Below are 25401 nucleotides of genomic sequence, written 5' to 3' on the forward strand. Positions count from 1 at the left end.
AATCCTGGTGCTGCTCCAGGACCTGCTCAGGACAGGTAGGATTTTATTTTTAAACCCCCCCCCCCCCACCCCCCCGACCACCACCACCACCCTCACGACACGAGCCGCGACTGCTGGCTAAGTGCATGTTTTATCCGACACCAAAATATTCACTCTTAATTTATTTGAACGGAAAGTTTAACTTTGACCAGCATTTTAAGACATGTAATATCGTACTGCATCGAAGCGGACATGGAGTGGTGTAGAGACAAAGGGGCGGGCATGGACTGCTGTGCCAGGGAGGAGGTAGGACATGAGTGCTATAGAGACAAGGCAGTGCTGGGCGGGGGCTAGAGGTACGGAGAGCTTGTGCCTCGAGGAGCAAGCGCGGGCCCCAGGCACACCGCAGACTGAGCGATGGAAGGCATAACAAATAGCGGCAGCCAAGCAGCACTCTGCAGGAGAGGAGAGGGCCAGCATTGGAGGCCAGTCGGTGCTGCCTGGAGAGGGAAAGGACGCCGAGTGCTGTCCTTCGAGGGGAGGCCAGATATAAAATCAAGAAATGGGTTTGGCCGGTCTTAGAGCGCTAAACATGGAGGGACAGAAAGTAAACCAAGAAGGGGCAACCACGGAGTGATTGATCGGGGGGATGCGGAGGTCAGTGTCGTGTGGAAATGTGGCACCCTTGCCCGCATCTTACCAGCCCTCGCCTGGGGTGATTTACTGTGTAGGGTCCTGGCAATGATGAGGATGCACTCTGGCCCATTCTAAAGATCATGCAAGTCTGATGCTTGTATATGAAGAGTTGTCTAGCAAAATCTTGAAAACTGGCTTGCCTTAAGTTCTGTCTGTCTTGGAGTAGGTGTACAAAGATGTCCTAAAAGATGCGTTTTGAGATTTTATTTCCGTTTCAGTACACATGGTCAACTTGAGTACATGCCACAGTCGAGTCTCCTTGGACTGCAAAGAGTATCTTGCCTAAAATGTAATAAAGCGGTTTGCACCTGGGAGCAGTCTGTTTCGATCAAGTGCCGTGGAGGGCACCTCCCTTCTGTTTAATATCTGTTGAAGGAGATTTCGTGCCAAGGCTGGTGCAACGGATTGCATTAGAAATACGCTTTTGTAGCTTAGCATGTGTTCTGCTGATTAAGAAAATTCACTTTGTTCAGTCTATTAAAATGTGTGCCATCATTCTGACACATTTTCTCCTCTCTTACTTGCATCATGAATCAGTGGCTCCTCCAGTGATTTGTTACTTCATTGTGATGTACTATTATTTGAAGAAGTGTGTCTTCAAATCTTTCATACATTGCAGGAGTGTTGGGGTGAAGTTGATGGATATGAGGATGTTGTTACAGATCCTGTCATAATACTTTCGCAAGTGCTTTATCAAACTTTTTGCTTGAAAATGCTCCATTTATCCAGTCTTTTTTGCAAAATTTTCTCCCCGAACGTATGTTGTTTGGGCTCGCTCGCCACAGGGCAGTACCACGATAACTTTACGCCCACCACTTTCAAATGTCACCAGCCGCCACTGAGTCTTAGCACTCAGGTTATGGAGGCCTCACAGGTTTGGACAGACAGGTTGCAGCAGTTTTGTAGGATAGGACATCAGAAAGCAAATGCTGTTATCATGGAATATCTGCTTTATATGAAATTCCTTTTTTCCCAGCTATCTGGGTGGGCAGCATCTTGCCATGGATTCCAACAATATTCCTAGAATTGCCATGTTATGTCAGAAGCAACATAATTCAAGCTGTGGAAACTATAACATGTTCTCACAGGCACATAGCAATATTCAAGAACTTTTTAAATATACTTGACCTGAGACATGCCCGCTCTTGTTACCTTCTTCACCACACCGAGATCTTGTATTTTTTTCTCTGTTTTATTAGATTTCCACTTAATGGCGGACACTGCACACGGTAATCTTGTGATTGACTCTGCTGTGCTTCTTTTTTTTTTTTTTTTTTTTTTAATATATTTTTATTTTATTTTCCACATTGCACATTATATTCATCAATACATATTTTGTAATCCAAAATATCATTTTTAACATTGGGAGTTACTCATACCAAAAAAAAAGAAAGTAAAAACACGTCACACCTTGATTACTCTTAATACTTAATAAAATCAAGAAAAGAAGTAGAAAAAACCCAGAAAACCAAGAACCAAGAGCCCCCCTAAGTCCTCCACTCTCTACCCTATCCCTTCCCTCCAATGTGCTAATGGGTTCCAAATTCTTACACCTAAAGCTCTCCCAGCTCTTCCCTTCCTGGCATATATAGGTTTTTCCAAATTAAATGTAGAGATTAAGTTCGCAAGCCATATTTGCATATGCGGGGGAGTTTTATCAAGCCAGGCCCTAGCTAAAGTTAATCTATAAACAGCCATAATCATAAATAGAAATTCTTTCTCAGTATTCCTATTGTTTTCCATCCGCCCTATACCCAACAATATCAACGTAGGGTTTAGTACTATCTGTAATCCTAGTGCCCGGGCTAAAAAATTCTCAATGTCCCTAATTAACGTATATAATTGAGGACAAGTGGCGAACATATGTATTATATCTGCATTAACTGAGCTGCAACGAGGGCAGGTAGTCCCATTCGTACCACCCCATTTAGCTATTCTGTCTGGTGTATAGTACAGTGAAAACAATGTTTTATAATGTTGCGATTGCAGGGGAGCCGAGCACAGTATAGTACATCCCAACTCCAACGACTCCTGGAAATCATTAATTTCACATTGAAGTTTCTCCGTCCACCTATGTTTATATTTATCCAGATCATCCACTTTAGTTTGGACTAACAAAGCATATGCTGATCTAATCGTATGCTGGCCACCAGTAGTTAAAGTTTCGAGCAAGTCGTTGGTTTGAAACCCTGCTACGCCACCCTGTTTGTTGCCCAAAAAGCTCCTTATCTGCAGATATTTAAAAAAGTCCCTGTTCCTTAAATCGAATGTCCTTGCCAACACACTAAACTGTAATATTCCCTCTAAGTCTTTTAAGTCCCCAATTTGCTTTATACCTTTTTGATCCCAGCCAGACATGACTGAATCTGAAAAAATTTCAGGGGGGAAGGATCTATTATTATATAATCTGATGTACCTATGGTATCTACCCAGCCCCATTTTTTTCAAAAAAGCGCTCCATACTTTAATAGCCGCCGCTAAAGTTTTAAACTGTTTTCTTTTAAGACTCCCAAAGTCAGCATATTTTAACAGACAATTTTCTGTCTCTTGACCCAATAAAATTGAATAAACGTCAGTCGATGAGGAAGCGACTTTCTGTAAGATCCCCCCTCCTCCAATCAGACCCTGCATATATTGAAGTGCAGTTGCCATATAATACAGTCTAAAATCCGGTGCTCCCCATCCTCCTCTTTCTCTGGGTAGCGACATAAATCTATATGCTCTGCGCGTTTTCCCATGCGCCCATATAAACCTATTAAGAATACCCTCCAGTATGTTAAACCATTTACCTTCAAAATATAATGGTATTGTTCTAAATAAATACAGCAACTTAGGCAAGATCGTCATTTTCACCATATTAGTGACCCCAACTAAGGAGAGATGTAAATTATTTGCTCTATTTAGGTCTACTTTTACTTTGGCCAAGACAGGGGAAATATTTTCCTCAACAATAACATCGATGTTAGCTGTAATTACTATACCAAGATACATAGCTGATAGCACCACCCTGGAATCGGCACATAAGGTATACTTATTTTTAACTATCAAGGTCTTTGATTTATTCAGACTATAACCTGACAGTTGTCCAAACTTAGTGGCTTCACGTTCTACCTCCATTATAGCCATATCCGGGTCAGGGGTTAATATAGCCACATCGTCAGCATATGCGAGAATTTTTACTGTTCTGCCATTCAAAACCATTGGGGGAATCCCCTCATTTCTGGCCAGATGTCTTAAAAAAGGTTCAAGAAACAATGCGAAAAGAAGGGGTGACGAGGGGCAGCCCTGTCTTGTCCCCCTAAAGATTTTAACTACCTCTGTATACCCTCTATTCACTCTAATTCTGGCAGTAGGTCTTTTATACAAAGCTTGGATAGCTGTTATATACCCTTCCCCTATACCACTCCATCTTAGAACTGCCCAAAGATATTCCCAATCGACCCTATCGAAGGCTTTTTCAGCGTCTAAAAAGAGTGCTGCCATAGGGTCGCACAGTGTTCCTGCAGCATCGAGCATTGTAATGACTGTCCTCACATGTTGGGTGGTTCCCTTACCTGGAATAAAACCATGTTGCGATGGAGTTACAAGCTGCTCTATATTCTCCGCAAGCCTTGTCGCCAGAATTTTAGAGTAGATTTTAACATCGGCGTTCATGAGGGTAATCGGTCTATATGAGGCCGGATATACAGGAGGCTTCCCTTTTTTTAGTATAACTACAATATCCGCCCCCCCCCAGGTCTCAGGCGGGGAACCTCCTTGCTGCGTATGAAGCATTACATTAAACATCTCGACGAGTACCTTATTATGAAACAATTTGTAAAATTCCACCGGAATCTGATCTGGTCCAGCAGCTTTCCCGGAAGGGAGACATTCCATTGCCCTGCTAATCTCATCTACCTGAAAAGGAGCATCCAATATCTCTCTATCTTCTGGCAGTAACAAATCCGAAGAAACATCTCCCAAATATCTTCCTATATCAATTGAATCCCTTAGGCCCTCCGACGAGTACAAATTAGTGTAAAACTTATGGAAAGACTTTCTGATAAAATCTGAATCAGTGCCTAACTTTCCCTGTAGGTCCTGAATCTCCTTAATATCAGCATTTGTTGTACGCTGTCTAGTTCTAACCGCTAGAATATGTCCAACTTTCTCGCTAAGTTCATAAGTATCCTGTTTGTGTGCCAGATATTTTTCAGCAGCTTTTGAGATAATACCTTCCATAGCATCTCCCTTAAGAGTGACCAATCTTAAAATATAAGCGTCCAGCGGGATTCCCTGCGTTGTGGCTATAGCCAAATTTTCTTCCGCTAAGTATAACTTGCGCCTTATATCTTCTAGGTGTCCTCTCTCCCTTTTCTGTCTCGCTATCACAAAGCTCATAGTTTCCCCTCGGACCCCAGCCTTAAAACAATCCCAGACTCTGCTGTGCTTCTAATGCACCTAAAAAAGGCGGTGCTGCACAGCACAGGGCATTTTGGACTAGCAGCAAAAATTGCAGATGGAGCACTGCCCAAATGCCATTTCCAGTTGGGTATTATGGTACCTGATGGCACACTTGGGGCATCTTAAGCATGACAATTTCATTCAGTAGTGCTGCTTCACTTCACATATGAAGTTAATAATGATTGGAATTTTTGAGACCTACTAATTGTGAGTTGGTGTGCTTTAGTAACAAAACTATAACTTAAATAATGAAAATAACATTTAAGAAAGGTACCCGGGCATCTAAGGATTAAACAGTTAAAACACATACATGGAGGAGCACCAGTGTCGTTATGTTGAATGTCGTAATAGAATACACAGCATCTCCCTTAATTATGTAAAAAAAATTTAACGTTTTACTGTATATTTTAAAACGGAAATATTTTGTATGCAAAGAAATGCATTTAAAACATTTGCAGGAAGAAACTTCTAATAAAAGTTGCGTTTTGGGAAGAAACCTCGAATATGGGGCAGCTTTAGCACAGCGTTTCACCTTTTCTGTTTGGTGTGTTGAAATGTTGCAATGAGTAGTTGTTACTAGCCTTGGTCGTAAACGTTTTGCAAAAATATGAAACCGTTGAAATACACCTTTCTTATTATGTCTTCCTGCGAATGATATTGGTTTTAAAAACTGCAGGATGTAAAGAAAAGGATGAGCTTTTATGCCTGAACAAAGAAACCCACGGCTGTCTCTTCTTTCTAGTCCAGCTGCCCACTTCTATTTTCATTTGCTGCTAGCAGCCAACTGAGAAGGTTTGTGACACCTGCTCCTATTCTGATTGCTTCAAACGGTGACCACACAGATTGATGTTTTTATCAATTTCAATGTGCCCCCATGCTGCCATTGTGAATAAGGCCCAATTTCGGGTCCTTTTTGTTTGACTACTGGCAGCCAATCGGATTATCTCTGTCACACAATTTCTGCAATTTAGGTGTTGGCCGGCAATCTCGCAGCAGTCTGTTTAGTGGTTTCCGATGGCCTACCAATTTCTTAGCTGCTACAGGCACGGCTAAATATGTTGTTCCTTACTAAGAAGAGGGATTTGCACACTATTTTCCTCAATTTCTGAAGTGATGCCATCATATGAACCTGTTTTGGAAACTTCCTGCTTGTTTTTTTTTATCCCTTAGTCAGCAGCAGTCGGGTCCCTGAAAGGTAGATTTACCCTTCGTTCGATTTCTGCTTATTGGGAGTTTTAAATAAACTTTGCCAATCCTTTGTTGCAATAGCTCTGCTTAAAGTTCACTTTCTTCTCGAAAACCTGTAGGCCAACGTTAGCTTCAGAGGTTGCAAATGTGAAATCGAACTTGAATTGTACTGCATAAATGACTTTTCAGTCGGGCTATCCTTTAACAACTGGATGTATAAGGTACTGTTCACTTGCCAATGTTTCTATTACAGTAGATTAATTTTGCTTTGTTTTCTGTTACCTGCTTTGTAGAGCACAAAGGTCCTGGTTGCCTTTTCCACAGTGCAAATGTTTTTCATTCAGCTTGTAAATATTTTGTAAGCAAGTCTTGTAAAGCAAACTTTATTTGCATTAATTTCCATATGAACACTGAATGCGATGTTCTTTTGTTTTTAATTTCCATCATGTTTTTTTGGTAGGCAATGAGGGAGAGGAAGCGATGCATCACAGCACACTGGCTCAATTGTGTCCTGAAGAAGAAAAAAATGGTGCCACCCCATCGAGCTCTACATTTTCCTGTGGCATTTCCACCAGGGGGAAAACCTTGTTCTCAACATGTGAGATATGAAAATGGTCATTTATAGTAAAACGTCAGTTTGTGTGCCCAGTGATGTACGTTTTCAGGATCTCTGGTGTACCTTGAGACATAAGAGTCTGGTTCAATGGCCCAAACATTTGATCTTGGTGGGTCATTTGGTTGTGGCAATTGATAGTGAACAGCTTTGTTTGTCTCCTCACATATCTTGGATAGTCTGTTGCTGTTTCCTGTAGAACGTGTTTATCTAATTGTGGTCGTCATGATTTTTTTTATAACTTACATTTTTTGTACTTTCACTTTTAGACCATGTGGTTGACAGATTCTATAGGACCGACTTTAAATATTACGTTTCTTTAATGTTTCCCCTAGTCTAAGTTCAGTTTTCTTTATCTGCTTAGGAGGGTAATCCACGCCATGTTATTTCAATTGTTTTTCATTTTTGTCTAGGTTTGTGACTTTGTTAGGAAAAAAATGAAGTCCTCAAATATTAATCTTTAATAACAAACATTTGAAAGTGCACTTTGATACTTAAATGTTCAATAACAAAATTGTTATTTAATTCAAAACATTTGTATTAAGATTTTATAAGCGCAAAAGAGTACAGACAAGGTAGATATACAATGATGAAACAAATTCCAGTTGGTGTCATGCAGTTAAGTACAGCATAATCTGTTTTGTTGAGAGAGTTGTCAGATAAGAGTGGGCTTGTGTATCTGTAAATGTGTGTGATGATGCAAATTCTGCTATTATTGGTATGGCGATAGCCAGAGGAGTTCTAATATGCGTTGCCCCAGCTGATCTCGTGAAGAGGTTACAGAAAGAAAAGCTAAGGATAGAGAAGAGATAGGACAGGCGAAAGGAGAGTGAGAGCAGAGTTGAGGGTGGGGGTGTAAGGGGATGGGTTGGCAACATTTATGGGGATGCATTCATGATGAAGTGGTCTCATTTGGACTAGACCTTTAATTTGTTTCCCTTGATTTAGTCTTTAGGTATGTGTTTAGGGAATAATCCTCTTCTCTGTTGATTTGTACCCATTCCCACCTGATGTGAGCCGAGAGTTTGGCTTGGTCTTTCCGTTCAGAGAGAATGGCTGTAAGGCCGGTTGAGACATGGATGTCCCATAAAAAGAGATTCTCTCTATTAAGCATGTTAGTCTAGTAGATTCATAAAATTAATACAAAAATCAATGCTTAGTTTTCATTAAGAAACTGCCATTAAGCATTAATGATTATCAGGTTGTTACAAAGCAAGTGGCTCCATTCAGCGATTGCTTCTCCTTCTGCAATTACACATTATTAAACCTATACAGTTGAAATAATACCAGTTTAAGTTTAACTTCCTTCAGATTGCTTTAGCCATTGTAGGTCTCCCTAATGTTCCACAGGAGCACAACACATATTTGGAACATAGACAGTCTCCTACCAAAAGCAAAATATTAAATGTTATATCCTGTCTGGAAATTAATCAGTTGTAATATTTGGATCACAATGTACTACACTCAAATGCATTGCATCTCTTCTAACTCATTGAGCAAGGTTATGAAATAGGATTGGAGACTGCATGGATCACACAGGAGAAATTTTTTTGGGTAAAACATACTGTGTGGATGAGCTCACCCTGGTCTTTCAGATATTCATTTGAACATCTGCTTGTTCTGTTATGACTGAACAAGAATGCCTTAAATCTTACTGTAATCCATGTATATACTTTTATTCAACTAAACAGCCTTTTAAAAAAAAAGATCTTTATTTTCAAAGTTTCTTATACAATACCAAACAAAAAGGATTCACAATGGTGCAGAACGAAACAGGCTTAACATTCAGTTACTGTTGTGTTTGTAGCAGTCAGAAGCCATTACTAAGTAAAAGCCAGTATAAACTGAGGTGCATTGGTAGAGCTTTGGTGGGATCCCTGTACTGTAGAGCGAATGTGTCCTCAGGTTAGCATTGAGATTGATTGGATTAGAACACAGGTTTGGATTATAACACAGGTTTTCAGAAGTGAAAGCATATCTAGAATTGTGTTTGAGTGTTGTGCAGGCTGAGCAGGCAAGCTTTGAGGCAGAGCGACTTCTCAGTGCTTGAAAGTCGGGGGTGCGAACTATGAGGATTGAGCTGCGTACGAACAACTGTAAATGGGTGTAGTTATTGGAATTGGTGGCAAGATGTATAGTCGGTGCCTGTGGTTGTTGTCGGACTGTGCAGGTAGGCAATACACTTGTCATCCTTTGAATGCAATAACATAGCAGAAGTCGTTGAGCATGCAAAGCAACAAAGAGTGTGACCTCTTCTTATTATGGGTAAATTGTCTCTGCCGTGTGAGTCTGCTCAAGATATGCATGTCCTCATTGTTGACAGTGTGCTCCTCATGATTCTAGTAGAGGTAGGTATTTTGCAACTAGCATTCCTTTTACTCTTTTCTTGAATGTGGTTTTGGAGTTTTGTCCATATATTGGGTGTGATCGAATTCCGTATTACATGGGCATATCCTGAGAATTAGAGTGCTCGGGTATTTTCTTTTTGAATCTCGGTGGTTCCAGTATGAAAGAGTCTAAGCTGTGTTGCCCCCTGATTTGGTGAGTTTTTGGCCAAGGTATTTTGTGATGTCTGTGTCTAAAGTATTGCTAATGATGCACACCGTTTTAAGATGTTTATCACTCTTCAATTTGTAGCTAGTTTGCATGGCAAGTGTGGGAGCTATGTGATTGAACCACCTTGTTCCTGGGACAGGCCTTGTTGCTGCATTCAGAGGGGCTTTCATGGGGCCAGGTGGGTCTTTGTGTGCCTGTGATCTATTACATTTCCATAGTCTGGTCTTGTTATGACAAGTAAATGTACAATGGTCTTGAAAGAATGTTCAGGGATTCAGGGTTTGATCTTTCTGAGGAGTCTTAGATTGTGCATGGTGCTTTTGGCTGATGCATTATTCCTAGCGATTTGGCATTGTCCATGATTTTGGGGTTGCATTTGAGGGTGTTGGTGTTAACCAGTTATTTATTGATGGATGGTTGGCTTGAGATATTTGGAGAAATACTGTTGACTGAGGGTTGATATTCCGAGGGTTCTGTGCTAGCCATTACTGTACATTCTTTAGAGTATGGTTATGGTGACATATATCCTCCTACGAGGATATTTTGATGTAAAGTTGTGTGTTGTCCGCATTTTGATGGTATGCTAGATTACTTTGCTGGAGTAGAGCAACTAGGGGTTCCATGTACAAGTTGAAGGAGTAGAGGCTAGGATGGATCCTTGTAGCATATCTTGGTTGGAGTTGAGTTGGATCCGCCATCTTTTAGCTTAATTATTTGAGAATGGTTACTTGGGAATGATGCACTGCAGCTTCGAATTCCGGTGATTTGGCAGTTTTCTGTATTTCCAGTACTGACTCTGAACAGGTTGTGTTTGAAGCCCTTTGGTTAACTGTGCTTAAATAGCTGTGGTACTGCATGATAGGATTCGGGTGCTGTAGGAGAGCTGCAAGTCAATTTAAATAACATCGGCAGTGCTCTTGAGTCTGAGATTTCAGTGCCTTGATCTCAATACTAGTGAAAGGGGGTGCTGGTGGTATGGTGCTTTGAAATCGTTTTATGTGTATCCCTGTTTAATTGCAATGTTTATTAAATGTCAGGTTTTGGGTACCTTTCTTGAGCATTGGGGTTTTTCATACCCTAGAAGCACTGGGTCCTGCAGGTCAGGGTTTAGCTGTATTAAGTGTGTTTGGTTCCTATACTTTTACAGCAGATTCTAATTGATGTGCATTGCAAGATTTGTGTATGGCTCGTGTTACTTTGATTGGAAATTCAAGATTTGGTGCATTAGAATGTCTTTATGTGGGTATGGCTGTTGGAGTAGCAGTGGTTGAGGAGTGGGATTGGTGTGTATTGGGAAAACTGTGGTCTGCCAAAATCCTTAAATGCCAGTGGTACCTAACATTTAACGCTGTACAAGAATTGTAGGTGGTTGCTAGTGAGAAAAATGATAGAATTCGAGGCAATGAGCAATGTGGTTTTTCATTTTCTGCGATTATGGCCAACATAGTACATGGTGCCTAGCCACACAAATCACACATAGATGCTACTCTGTTGGGAATCTGTGCTGGCATTGCTAAATGCTTAGTGCATTTGTGGGCACATAGTGACTACTAATTAGATTAGCGAATTAGATGGATTTGCAAAATTGATTCATATTCCTCTGCTGTTTCCACAACACGTTAGGTGAAACCATGCAATTAAGAATACATTCTTCCCAAATTTCTAAAGTGATGGCATAATAGAATGAATTGGTGTAATTCCAATTGGTATCTTCAGTTGATGGGATTATTGTTGTGCCTTCATGACCATGCAACTTTTTTTAAAATTCCAGATCATTTCAGTTACTGGATTCACAGATAGTGACAGAGATGACTTGAAGCTAATGGCCTACTTGGCAGGAGCCAAGTATACAGGCTATCTATGCCGTAGCAACACTGTACTAATCTGCAAAGAGTAAGTCCTACCTTTATGTTGGAACTTGTTGAGTGTAAGAATTTAGCACCTTCCATTGCTGTTAAATGCTGCTCTCAATAGATTTCCTTGAATCTGTTTAATAGTGGTTGCTTCATTGCCCCACCTCTAAAAAGGGCATTTTGCAAAATGTGGCGGATTTCAGCATTATTATGTAATCGCTGAGGAATTACATCACCCTTTTTTTGGTGGGTACGGGGTTTATAACCAAATTATCCTGAAGTTTATAACTTAAGTATCCTTAAGTCACTGTTTTATCATGTTGTGATGATCCTAGACACCCCAAAATTAGTGGATTAGCTTCTTGTAGAGAGCTCATGCATCAGAATTCTGCACAATTCTCCCTAACGTTTCTCATACACCTACTGTACAAAGTTGGATCATTTGTTGTTTTCCCTAAATTGAGTACTTCAGAGCCCATGGGTCCTTCCCTCAGTGTTTTACCTTTTAGCAGAGGTGTACAATCAGTCTTTTTTAGCACTCACAGTTTTGATTTATGGAGTAACTGATATAGAGATTAGAAGATTGCCCGCTGGCTCACCTGGTATTGAAGTTGATGAGTGGGGATTACAGCCCAGTTTTCTTTTTTCTGTTTCCAATTTTAATTTTCAAAGCAGGAATATAATAAATTAGAAATATGATAGACTTTTAGCCACAGATTCCTTACTGTAGAATATTCCCACGCACCAGACTGGATCCGTAAGTTTTTGAGCAAGCCCCCTTTTGTGGGTGTTTATGTAGTGTTGTTCGGCTGTGTGTGGTGCTGTTGATGGCATCCTGCCTGGAAATGACTTGTGCTGTGTCTATATAGGTGCCAGCTTAATGCACTGACCTCAGTTCCTTCGTTTCCGTGCCATCAGTGCAGATATGGATCGATCTCCCTTCAGTCATTTTTTGACTGGCTAAGCCTTTTGTTGAAGTTTTGTGTGCTTTTTTCTTTCTGACTTTTTTTGGAGAAGTCCCAGAAGGAACACACAATGTTCAACCTTGTGGTGCATGTCATCAACAGATGTCAGTGACTAACCCTCACTTGGTTTATCTGTGGTGCCTGGAGAGGGACCCTGACTCTGCATCATGTGCGGAGTGCAAAACCATGAATCCCAAAACCATCCGTGAGCAGGCCATGAAGCTCTTGGCTGCTCATCATGCTACTCTGCGCTTCTCCAGCTCACATCTGTTTGGGAGGTCTGTACCAGTGTTGAACAGCCCACAAAGCATGAATTGGGGACACAGCCCTATTCCACTGAAGGGCTTCCTGAGGAACACAAGGGAAGGGATCTGAGGATCCCTATTATACACTGGCTCCCCACAACAGAGTCCATGGCCGATGAAAACTGGAATGACCTTGGCTGACACCAGTGTCCAGGACAACTCACCAGACACTGGCCTCTCCTCTCTCCGTAGTGGCTACCGATTAAGGGGCTTCCTTTGCGATGGTGGTCAGGAGGATGGCTGAGGTCCTGGACCTACAGCTGTCCACGGTTCAAGTCGCATCAAATGTTTTGACAGGTACTTCAACTCTTGCTCTCTTTCCACAAAGCCTTCACTAATGTCTTGCTTGGGCCTGCGTCAAGCCCTGCACAGACACTCCTGTGCACAGGACCATTGCTTGCCACCATCACCATGCTACCGGGGACCCAGCCTTCCTCTCCTCTCCCCTCACCCATCCCCTAGGAGTATGGTAGTCCAGGCCTCAACTTACCGGATCAATCCCGGTGCGTTCCCTACCACCCACTGGATAGGGAACCCAAGAGGCTGGATAACTTCGGAAAGAGGATTTATCCTTCAGCCAGCCTGGCACTATGGTCCATGAACGTGTGTTTATTGGACTGTTATTCCCATACTGTGTAGGTTGTGCAAGTGCTGCCTATGGTCCTAGATGAGGCCCAGGCCATTCTCTTCCAAGGTGTTGTGTAGCAAGTTCACAATTGGATGCAGTTTGGATTAGACTAACTAATTTGGTGGAGTCATTGGTTCTTCTGTGGCTCTTTGACGTCCCTTAAACCCCTACTGGTAGGGGCCAATAGCCACATCCTTATCCTCCCTAGCCACCAAAGCTAGCATGCTCATACTCAGTCATTTATTGTCTGCGGATGCTGCTCCCACAAGCCTTGTGGGATCTAAAGCCAGAGGTTTGGCCAGTCGTTCCCCCAAACCCCCTAATTCACCCCCACCTGGCAGCCACACAGTCAAAGCCTCTTTAGTTTGCCCTCAGTCCAGCATGGGCATCTGGTCTGCTTGGCAGCAGAATGCAGTACCAGTTGCACTTATGGCGGTAGATTACAACAGACAAATGGGTGCTCAAGATTTTCCAATGGGGTCACGCCCTCCCGTTCCAACAAACCCCACTGCCTCATATCGGCTGACAGATGACCAGCATGCACTCCTGCAGTATGGGCCCTTATGCCTAAAGGAGCCATCGAGAGGGTGCCAGCATCAGAAGTAGTTCGTAGTTGCTATTCCCGCTACGTTATGGTGTTGAAGAAGAATGTAGGCCTCCGTCCTATCTTAGATCTACTCTCTCTCAACTACTTCTTGAAAAAGAAAAAATCCAAGATACTTATCCTGGCTCAGGTCTTATCTGCACTTGAGACTGGATGGTAGCGTTGGACTTGCAGGATGCCTATTTCCTCGTTTTGTCCTGCCTGCCCACACTCTACCTGCAGTTCACGGTGGGCCAGGAGAATTAACAGTTTTCTGGGCTTCCCTTTGGCCTTGCCAGTGCCCCTCAGAAGTTAACCAAGGTGATGGCAGTGGTTGCAGAACATCTGCGGAGGTCACGGTTTTCAGTCTTCTCCTAGCTCGACAATTGGCTGTCGATGGTGGGCTTGCCCCAGAAACTCCTCTCCCACCTCCAGACTACGGTGGACCTCCTGCACTCACTGGGGTTCACTATCAACGTGCCAAAATCTCACCTGACTCCCTTTTAGACCCTTCCTTTCATCTGAGATGTTCTGGATACAGTGCTGTTTCTGGCTTATCTTCCGGCACAGCGAGTCCAGGATATTCAGGATTTTCAACCTCCATCCTGCATTTTGGTGAGGCTGACGCTGTGGATGCTGGTTCTCATGGCCTATTGCATCCTATTGGCATATGCAGGCTCTGCAATGGGACTTGAAGACCCAGTGGGCACAGCATCAGGGAGAAATCTCCAACCTGATCTAGATAGCAAAGGGAACTGCAATAGACCTCCAGCAGTGGCTCATGACCGCAGTTGGGTCAACAGCAGACCTCTCTCTCTTCCCTACTCGGGGCTCACATTGGTGACAGAAGTGCGTCAATCCAGGGCTTGGTCAGCCACCTGGGAGAGGTGGAGATCAGAGGACTCTAGTCTCAGGGAAGAGGTGTGGAGCCGCGGCCAGGGCGACTGACTCCGGAATCTGGAGATCATGATTCGATCCCTGGCGCCGGAGGCAGATTAGCCCAGCACCATGTGACTCTGGGCAATAGCTAGCTTAATCTTTCAGACGGCCCCCAGCGCCTAGAGACCCTTACGGGTGATTGTTCGCGCTTTACAAATGTGGATTATTATTAGTCTTTGGAGGAGTACAGGCTTCACATCAACCTGCTGGAGCTTCGGCAATCCAGTTGGCATTGAACACCGTTTTGCCTTTGATCAAGAGAAGGTTAGTGCAAGTGTTAATGGACAACAGCACCGCCATTTTAAAGAGGCCCTGCATCTCTGGACATGGCTGGCATGTCAGAGCACTTCCCTGGTGCTTCAACACCAAGCGGGCTCTCTGAACCCCAGAGCAGGTGAGCTCAGTTGTCGATGCCTAGCAGATCACAAATGTTATCTTCATGTGGATGTAGTGCAAGGTCTCTTCCGAAATTGGGTAGAGCCTTGGTTCGATCTATACACCACAAGAGCGTGCAATGTCTGCACTTTTGCACACTGGAGTTTCCAAGGTGGCTCTTGCTCAAGGCTGGACTGGCGGTACTGGGCATCGGGCATTTCCCAGGGAGGCTGAAAGGGTGGGGAGCCGGTTTTGTTAGTGGAGCCAGTTTTCTAGCAGTGCAGTGGTATTAAAAGCACTGCAAAGTTCCTGGTATATTCAGCATTTTTCGGGCAACAATAAAAAGTGTCAAGATAACTCTGGTGATTTATATACCCGCTGGAGAGAGATGGAAGTTTTGTCTAGTGGCAGGTTTGACTCATTTAAGGTAGTACAGAGGTTTAATATGCCTGCCCCAAAGAACATGTACCATGCATATCAAAGCACAATATTTTATGTGCATTGCTCAGTGGGTTACTGCTTTTGTCACACTGATTCTTTTGATTCTGTGCAGTCCATAAGTAATAAACGTAATCTAGCACAGTGATCTATGAACTGCCATCCAAGAGCTGCATGCAAGCTGCATGGTACAGGTGAGAAAGTTAAGTTTTTACCCTAGCCTTTCATTATCCTAATGCTGCTAAAAAGGTTTGTTTGGGTAGGACTACATTCTTATTATTAAAGTCAACCCTAACCACTGTTATGTTCTGCATTCTGAGTTTTTCTTCAGACCAAGCACTCTAAAAAAAAAAAATGTCTACTAGTACGAATGACGTGAATCCTACACCTTGTAGTAATCTTTGCCTTATGTAACATTTTCTATACACTGATTTACACACGTATGATTCATTGTCTCTGTATGTGTGTGATGTAAAGTGCTCTGACTCCTTACACTGTTATAATAAGTGCTATATAACACGTGAGGGGGGGCTATGGGGTGGTTGAGAGGCACTATTGGTGGGTGATAGTGAGGGAATTATTGAAGAGCCCCAACAAAGATGGTCGTATCCTGTGCACAGTAAGGTCATAATTTACTATGCTTTAGAAGCTAATGTAATTGAATATGATGTGTTGTATAATGCACAGTTTTCCCAAATTTTCCCTAAAACCCACTTTTGTAGTGGTCAGGACCACTCACTGTGCGTGCTATGCACTGTATTGGGCTGGTCTGGCAAAATATGCCTGGGCTGCTTTGGGTTTCCAGTCTGGCCCTGCTCTTGCTTGAAGACCGGTTTCATCTCGAGTGGAGCTCAGGACTTCTATACGCTTTCTTCCGATACCACTCCTGTCCAGATTTCTCAAGAACTACCGGGCACAAGTCATCTTAGCGGCTTTAGAGTGCAGGGGCAAAGAAAGGGAAGGCAATACAAAAGAGAACCATCTCTCGATGGATACTCCTTTGCATTATGATGATCTACGCAGTGGCCAAGAAACAGCCCTCTGAGGGATTAAGAGCTTACTCCACCAGAGCTCCTGCTGCAGTCACTGCGTTGGCTAGAGGAGTGCCAGTCCTGGACATCGGTCAAGCAGCTATGTGGGCATCACTGCACACCTTTGCTAAACACTATTGCCTCGCCAATCGGATCTGGACAGATAGGTATTTTGCCGTTTGGTCCTCCAGGACTTTTTAGTCAAAGACTGTCCGGGGAATAGTATCTAGTCTAAGGTAAGAATTCTGTGACTAGAAGTCTCTATCAGATGAACAAGTTACTTACCTTTGGTAACGCCTTATTGGTAGAGACCATCTAGTCACAGATTCCTTACAGAAGTCTGATTAGGACCCAGAGTTGCTGTCATACCTAATGCACCACCCAATTCTTCAGCCATATCTTTCCAAAGTGCACAAGGATGTTTCCAAATCCGGCGTAAAACTCCATCTCTCAAAGCCCTGCATTTATGGCATTCAAAGTCCCCATACAGGTCAATCTTGTATAGGCCATCGGGCTTTATATTATTTTTGTTGAAATGCAGTGAATTGAGGGACATTGAATCTAGCATTGCTAAAAACCTTTTTCACATGCTGCCTGTACTCCACCAGCATTGTCAGCATCTCGGCATCTTCTTGCTGTCAACGTTTTCATTGGGGCACAGCTTGATACATTGTCAAAAGCTCCCCTCCACCTCAGTCAGACTATTAGACTCTTGGGAATCATCAGGAAACACGTCTCATATACTTGATTCTCTTTCAACCTTTCCCCTCTGAACTTGATCCCAATTTTTTCAGTTATTTCGACCTCTTTTGTTTCTTCTTAACTAATTGGTTATTTCCTTGTTCCATCTATCACTTATTGCCTCTTTTTGTCTCTTCCTTCAACTCCATCAGGCTTCCTTTCTCTAGCTTGTACCCCTCCCCTCTCAAATGCTATCTTCTCTGTTGCCATCACATAGCTGCTTCACTATCTAACCATATTTCAGACCCTCTATATCCATACCCCTCACCCTCCACTCGTACTTCCTCTCCTTCTCATTTACTCTTCTACCCTACAGTCATTCACTTACTTCGGCTTGTTCATTTTAATTCAGTCTCTTGTTTCCTCTGTTGGAAAGATTGCATGATTTCTTCTCCCTCATTTCCACTCTTCATTAATTCATTGTATCCCTCCTCCTGTCTTGTTCCCTCCCCTTGGTGGTTCTTTTCGTACCGCATATTTCTCCTTTCAGCCTTTGACTGCTCCCTTTTTTTTCCCCATCTGCTCTTTTTGAAGACCTTTCCCATTCTCCAAGTCATCCTTCCTCTTTTTTCTTTTAGACCCATTTCATTCTTGCATGTACCTCTCCCTTTTCTCTGCCTTCCCTTCTCCACCCGCTCTTCCTTTGCCTGCCCCCCCCACATACCCCTCCTCTCTTCCATCCTAAACGTGGCTGACCTCTCTCACTCACAGTTCTAACATTACTGTAAAGTAAATGGGGTGCACTGTACCTTCTGCAGTGTTTCCAGGGTGTTATCTGGGTTCCCACTGCTGCTTGTCGATCTCCATCCTTTCTGTCCAATCCCTCCTCAAGCCAGCGGCAAGTGCTCAATGCTTGGTGTCCATTTTAGACTTGGGGTAACAAGGCTTTGATTCATAGCTTGGCATGACACACTGCCTCACATTCTTCTGATGGGACAATGGACTTATGAGCTCGTCTTTGAGTATTAAGCTCTAGTGTTGTGCAAGGCTGGGTTGTCTGGCTGGCGATTCGCAAGAGCAAGCTCTTTAAACAAGCAGTTTCTTTGCCAGAAAGCATATTCCTTGTGTGTAGAAAATGCCGAGTGCTCCGAGGGGAGTTGGTGGGGATTTGAAGGGGGTGTGGGGGGTCAGCAGTAACAAAACCATGTGAATCTACGGTCGATCTGAGTGGCATAGTGGGACTGGAATCAGAATCGATCCATGTCTACAACTCACATTGGGGCTTTTGAAACCCTTTCTCTTGAATTATTTTCTCAAGTGTTTAACACCATTATTAGATGGCATGATTATGCACAACATATGAATCTGTAACAAAAAGTTCAACCAGCAGTATTATTGCCACAGATGATGACCCTTCACCAGTAGCCTGGTTCGTAAATTTAGCCAAAATCAGTAGCCTGGCCCCGGTGTTGGTACATGTGCTGATGTTAGTTTTGAGAAACTGAGCAGAAGGAGGGGAACTTTTAGCTTGCTCATAACTATCAAGGCTATCTTTTAAAACCTGTTTTTTTCTTGTAAAAGGCCCACAAACCTAAAGTATGAGAAAGCTAAAGAGTGGAGGATACCTTGTGTGAATGCACAGTGGCTGTGTGATATACTTCTTGGAAACCTTGAAGCATTACGACAGATGCAGCACAGCCGGTATATAGCCTTTAACCTTCAGGATCCACTTGCCCCTTCACAACCCCTGGTTTCAAACCTTCTTGGTAAGTTTAAACTCTTGCATTGAGTTGAACATTGTATTTGAATACTAGATAAAGTACTTATTTATGAAGTGCATTGTAGAGATCCCATGATTGATATTTTAATGTATGTCACAGGTAATGCTGCGAACATCTTGTAACTAAAGTATTTTTATTTGATTTTGTGTACTAACTAAAACACAATACTGTCTTTGAACCCTTTAAATAGGAAGAACCTTGTTTTTTATAGTTCCTAATATTGTATTTGTCCAATTTTAAAAAAGTGATGTATTTTTGTGTTCTCTTCATCCAGATTCTTGGAGAGTGCCAATAAAGGTATCTCAAGAGCTCTTAATGGTATGTTATTGCCAGCTTACTTTCCTTACAAAGTAAAAATGAACAGCAGTTTATGAAAAAGGTATCATATTTAGGACTGTTACCACATTGGGGGGGGGGGGGGGGGGGGGAACTTTTCTTGAACTAGTCCTTTCAGAGATGCGCATTTACTTGTGGTATTTTTACTGAGAATTGATTTTAGAAATTAGCATGCTCAAAGCTCACGTGCATAATTTTATTTCAATAAGAAAATATTAAATATTTAACATTCATAATGTTATTGCTAAGATGGACCAAATAAGTGTTGGATGCATTTAATTATTCATACTGACTACTTTTTTCGTTGGAATTATTTCTTTACATTTTTGCTGTGTCAGGGATGGTAAGAGAGCTTTTCTGACTTCTGTCGCTACCCACTGTCTTTTGCATATTTCTCAGTAATTCGGATGTTGTAAAAGTCTGTGCATTCAAGCTCTGTGTCAATTCTCAGTGGATATATTGCTGACCTAGTCAGTTTTAAATGTCAGGTCAGATAGATGACTTCTCGTCGAAGCAGCATAGGAGTTTTAAATTTAAGTAATACAAATTATCAATAGCCATCACAGTTGGGCTGGACCCAGTTTTCCATAACTAATTTCCCTGGAATCATGAACCTGGATTTGTTTATACTATCTGTAGGAAGCGGGCTCTTTCTAATATATCAAAATTATCTGCTCATAGAGGTTTGCCCTCACACATAATATTCAGCACCCTGCCTTAGGGTTGGTATGCCTTCTGTAAGGTTGACTTACAAATATTATTTGTAGTAGGTGACATGGCACACAAGGATGTGTGACATGTCGTGTATTCACTGTTATCTGCACCAAGACATGCAGCCTGAAATGGCAGTCTTGCATGTGCTTGGTGAGGGGCCTCTTAGGATGGCACAATTTGTGCTGCAGCCCTTAGGGGCCCTTTTTAGTACCTCTGGCCCTAGGCCCCAGGGGTACTATTTAGTAGGGATTTACAGAGGGTGCTAAAGGGTTTGCCAGCTGGGGGAAACAATTGAACTTTTTCAGGGAAAGAAGACTGGTACTGGGGAACTGGTTAGGAGGAGCCCAGTACACTTCAGTCAAAGTGACATCAAATACCAGGCAGAAAGTGGAGGGATATTGCAACAAGAACCCGGATCGCTGGCTAAAGGAGGCTAATCAGCAGTATAGGAAGCTGGCTCTGTATATGATATTGCCACTAGATCGTAATACCGTGTACAATGTCCAGGGGTTCCGCAAAGTGTACAGGGCTCAATGTAAAACCTAAATGCTCAATTAGTGGTAGTGCGGACGATTAACCTTCGGCCTAACATAGAGGAGTGTAAGACATTTATTGCACAACATTGACCAATAATGGACACATGACTTAAGGAGATCCAGACCAATTTTAGGAAATTATGCTTTGTTTGTACTTTATTTTAGAACCAAGATCTTCATAATAAGGTAAGTACATTTTTAAATAAAAATACTTTTCACTTTGAAAAATCAACACTTGAAACCTTTTAAGGACAGTTCAATGTTATCCTATGGGGAAAACAATATTGCTGTTAAACAGGTAAGTAATGCACTTACAATTCCAGTCTTCGGACCCAAAAGTCAGCAAGGGTCAGGTGAGTGCCGAAACTGCGCGACCAGCAGCACAGGGGCAGCCGGGTGCAGAGGTCAAAATTGGAGTTCAGGCCAATGTTTTCAATGGGAGACGGGGGTTGCCTGGAGCCACACTGCTTGCAGGTAGGTAAATCAGTTGCAGGGGCCAAGCTTTAGGGGTTAGCGCAAGCACGGGAGAAGGGGGGGCTACAAAGCAGCATCAAACATACACCACCAGCGGCACAGGTGCGGCCAGTTGCAGGGTGCAAATTGGACGTCGGGCACCCAAGGCTTTTCAATGGAGTTTCTCATTTGTGCTAACAGTCTGCTGGCGTGGCACCGGAGGTTGCAGGAGGGAGACCAACAGCAGGGGTAAGTTGGAATGTAGAGGGTTGTAGGTGCACTGTTGGTTCAGTTTGCCAAGGCCCAGGGGCTTCGGGTGCAGGGGTGCCTTTTGACGTTGGAGTCTTCTTACCGGAGCCATTCGCGTTCGGGGGGAGAACCTCTGGATTCACATTGCAGGTGTTGCTGTGGAGATCAGAAGAAGTCAGCCAACAGTGGACTCTAGGTCAGGTTCGCTGTGGAGACTTCACTGCACAGGTGAGCAACTCCGATTCGGCCTATGGGCTTCTAGTGCAGAGTGGGTCCTTGGAGTAGGTTTTATTTGAACAGGTCCCCTGTCCAGTGGGAGACTGGAGTCTTTTTCGAAAGCAGTGGTCCTCCCAGGGTTTCAGAGGTCGCTGGCTGCAAGACCAGTTGCAGGTTCGCAGAAGCTGGAGCTAGACTGGTAGGGCTGGGGCAAAGGCTATTGTCTTCAGTCTTCTCTGCCGGGATGTCTTCATTCTTCTTAGGTCATTGCAGAGCTTGTTACTAGGTCTGGGAGAGCCACCTAAATACAAAATGTAAGAGTGTGTTAGGGGAGTAGCGGGTAGGGCCAATAGGCACCTTACCTGGGAGGACTAAACTCTCTGGTATGCCAACCTCCTTTGGGAGGGGGCAGAGACCTAGCCCTGATTGGAGGGGTTTCCCCATCCTCAAGATAGCGGAGACTGGAAGATGTGCTTCACCTTGCCTCCACCACCTTAGTGGGTGTAGTTGGCAGAGGTGGGCACACCTCCCAGTCTTCTAAGCTTTACCACCAGTTTTCCCGCCCAAAGTGGGGGTGTAAATTAGGGGCCGCTATCTGCTGCTATCAGCAGATGCTGGGGCCCACATTACAAAGGCAGCAGGCCTTTGAAGCTTCCCCCTTCGAGCACTTGCCCATCCTGGGGCAGAGGTGTGACATCTCTGCTCAGGATGTGCATTGTTCATGGTCCCAGAGAGCATTGTTCCTGGGCCCAGAAACATGTCTGGTGTTGGCTGGCTGCTTACAGCCAGTCAAAGACCACACCAGGATTGATAGGTTTTTAGGGGGCACCTGTAAGGTGCTTTCTGAGTACATAGTTTAATAAATCTCACACTGGTATCAGTGTGGCTTTATTACAAGGAGTTGTTTGGTACCAAACACTCCTGGGTTCAGTAAAGCCATCATGGTGCTGTGGAACTAGAGTTGTCAAGTTCCCAGCCCTTGTACTCTCCTTGGCTTCCCCGGCTCTTAATATATGAAGGAATAGACCCTAATACTGTAGGAGATATCTGCGCATGCAGATATGCACACACCTGGGATATGGTGCACCCTCTTAGGGCTGGTAAGGCCTGCTAGAAGGGTGACTTACCTATATCTTAGGCAGTGCTAGCTGGCATGGCACACAGGCAGTGTGCCATGCCGACTTTGTAATTTTTTCACCTCACATTGGCATTCCAGCTGCAGGGGCAGTGGCATGGTCTAAATGAGGGGGTTCCAGGGGACCCTCTTGTGCCTCCAGGCCACGGTATCACGGGGGTGGGGTTAGTGAATTACTAATTGTGCACAGGAATTTAGGGGACACACTGGTACTGGGAACCTGGACAGCAGGGACCCAGTACTATACAGTCAAAGATGCATCAAAAGCCAGTCAAAAGGGGTGTGTGTGTGTGTGTGTGGGGGGGGGGGGGGGGGTTACTGCAGCAAAACCCAATTTTCTCTCAAGCAGGACATCCTGTGGGAGCCTGTCATCCCGACAGGCTTTTTTTCTGGGTCTTTTGAGAGCAAAAGGCTCTTGCGTTAGGACGTCAGAACAGCGTCACGGGTGGCAGACTGGCAGTAACCAGTCCGCAGGTACACCAGAGGCTGGTAGGTTTTCAGGGGGAACCTCTAAGGTGCCATCTGAGTGCATGTATTGGTAAATTCACTACTGACGTCAGTGTGGATTGACCAATATGAGATGGTTAATATCAAACATCCCTATTTTCAGTGAAGCCATCATGTAGCTGGGGAACTCATTTTCACCAGTGTCAAGCTCATGTCTCAAGAGGACTTCCCTGGTATCTTGTACCGGCAGTAATAAGACTGACCAGCACAGGGGCATAGCTGCTCATTCATGTATGCCCTCACATGTAATATTCAGTAACCTTCCTTAGGGCTGCTGTAGAGGTGACTTACACATATTACATGCAGTGGTAGGGGACATTGCACACAGGAATATGTGGCATGTCTTGTTTTCACTTTTTCTGCACTTTTGTCTGCACCAAGACACGCAGCCTGCATTGGCAGTCTTGCATGTGCTTGGTGAGAGGCCCCTTATGGTGACACAATTCGTTCTGCAGCTGTTATGGATTCTCTTTACTACCTCACGCCTTGGGTACCAGGATACCATTTATTAGGGGCTTACAGAAGGTGCTAAAGGTTCTTACAATTAGGGGAACAATTGTAAAGTTTTGGAAAAGAGCTCTGGAACTGGGGACCTGGTTAGCAGGAACCCAGTCTACTTTCAGTTAAAATCACATCATTTACCCGGCAAAAAGTGGGGATGACCATGTCAAAAAGGGGCCCTTTCCTTCACTATATTTGAAATACTTTAATGTTGATTGTACTTCCAGTAACTCCGATTTCGGTTAAAAAACAGGGTTTACTTGGGCCATGAATTATCTCTTTCTACCCATGTGAATAACTATTCTCGAGTTGTTTAGGACTAATTAAGGCACTTAGTAAAGTACTACCACCATTACCGTTGTATCTTTGGTTACTTGTAGTGCAGAGTACCATCCTGAGTAGACTTGTCTATGGCAATGCTCTGTTTCTGGGGTCTCCTAGATATCTTCGGCGCTAACATCGTATAACGGCCGCCATAGCAAAACTTTATTTTCATCTTTACTCCTCAACTTTAGGGGCTTTGGACTCTATTAGTTGACTTCCGGTAGTCAAGCATATTTAATTCAAATTACTGTGTAAGGTACACAAAGCTTTTCACTCCAGTGGACCACATCCACTCTGTCCTAAACTGCAACGTTAGACAATTCTTAGATTGCTAAACTCTGTTAATGTCAATTTATGGAAGGTTCCTAAATTTAAAAAAATTAGCAAGTCCAGTCCAGCTCTCAGTGACTGTTGCCAATGACCACTGGCCTGCCTGACCTGTCAGTTGCCCAGCAGCAGCCCTGCCCTCCATGACCAGCACCAGGGTCTCCTGTCCCCTCGGACCAATGGCTGCTTTTCGGCACCCTTGTCTCCCTCTCTTTTTTTCTGTTCTCCACGCCCCTCGTCCCTTCCGAAGACCTACTTAATGGAGGCTGCTGCGCAGTCGCGCCAGAGGCAAGCCCTTCTGCGTCCAACCGCGCCTTGATTGCACCCAGTGCCAGGAACCCTGGCCCTCTGGAGTCCCACAGGTACTCCTCTGCCGATCCTCGTACCCTAGACCCCGGTCGCAACAACTACTGCCTTGCATCCCCCCACTTGTTAACAGTACTGTTCACCTATATCCACTGCTGCTTCACCTCCACTCTAGGACCGATCTCTGCCGCAGGATCGTGCATGATGCCATCCGTACCGACAAAGATCCCACCGGACCAACTCAGATGCCTCCCGCTCAAAGCCAAATCGCTCTGCGAACACGTCGCAGAAATCTGGGACATCATCTCCACCATCACCCCCAACGTAACCTTTATCACAGAGGAGTGGCTCACCCCAGCATCGACCCTGGACATTGCCACAGCAACACCCATTGGTTACAAGATCAAACGCTGCAACCGCACTAACAGAAACACATTAACTTCCAGCCCCGCACCAACCACGCCACCACCATCAAAGGCATGCTCGCATACAGATTGCAAGGACCACAAACGGACTGGGCAATGCCATCGCTGATTTCATCACCCTTGCCATCGAATCAGAACATGTCTTCCTGGAAGACCTCAGCTTCCACTTGGACGACTCCATTGGCCTCCAGCAACTAGTCACGTACCCAATGCCCAAAGCAGGACACGTGCTGGTCCCCATTTTCACATCCAACAACAGAATTCAATACAACCACACACTGAAACTCACCTGGTTGGACCACTCCATCGTACACTTTC

At 43.9% G+C, this 25401-nt stretch overlaps 1 protein-coding gene across 4 annotated transcripts in view; it reads left to right on the forward strand.

Moving 5' to 3' along the window:
- Positions 1–25401, forward strand: part of PAXIP1 (PAX interacting protein 1) — a 167951-nt gene that overhangs the window by 73057 nt on the left and 69493 nt on the right. For all 4 annotated transcript variants that reach the window (XR_014970139.1, XM_085631990.1, XM_085631989.1 and 1 more), the window contains exons 10-13: positions 6767–6904; positions 11247–11368; positions 18855–19039; positions 19329–19372. Coding sequence is in view for 3 of the 4 variants with exons in the window: in XM_085631990.1 (XP_085488116.1) it covers positions 6767–6904; positions 11247–11368; positions 18855–19039; positions 19329–19372 (489 nt within the window). In the remaining variant the exon portion in view is untranslated. The remainder of the gene's footprint in view (positions 1–6766; positions 6905–11246; positions 11369–18854; positions 19040–19328; positions 19373–25401) is intronic.

The sequence above is a fragment of the Triturus cristatus genome, chromosome 10 (assembly GCF_964204655.1).
Source record: "Triturus cristatus chromosome 10, aTriCri1.1, whole genome shotgun sequence".
Taxonomy (NCBI): domain Eukaryota; kingdom Metazoa; phylum Chordata; class Amphibia; order Caudata; family Salamandridae; genus Triturus; species Triturus cristatus.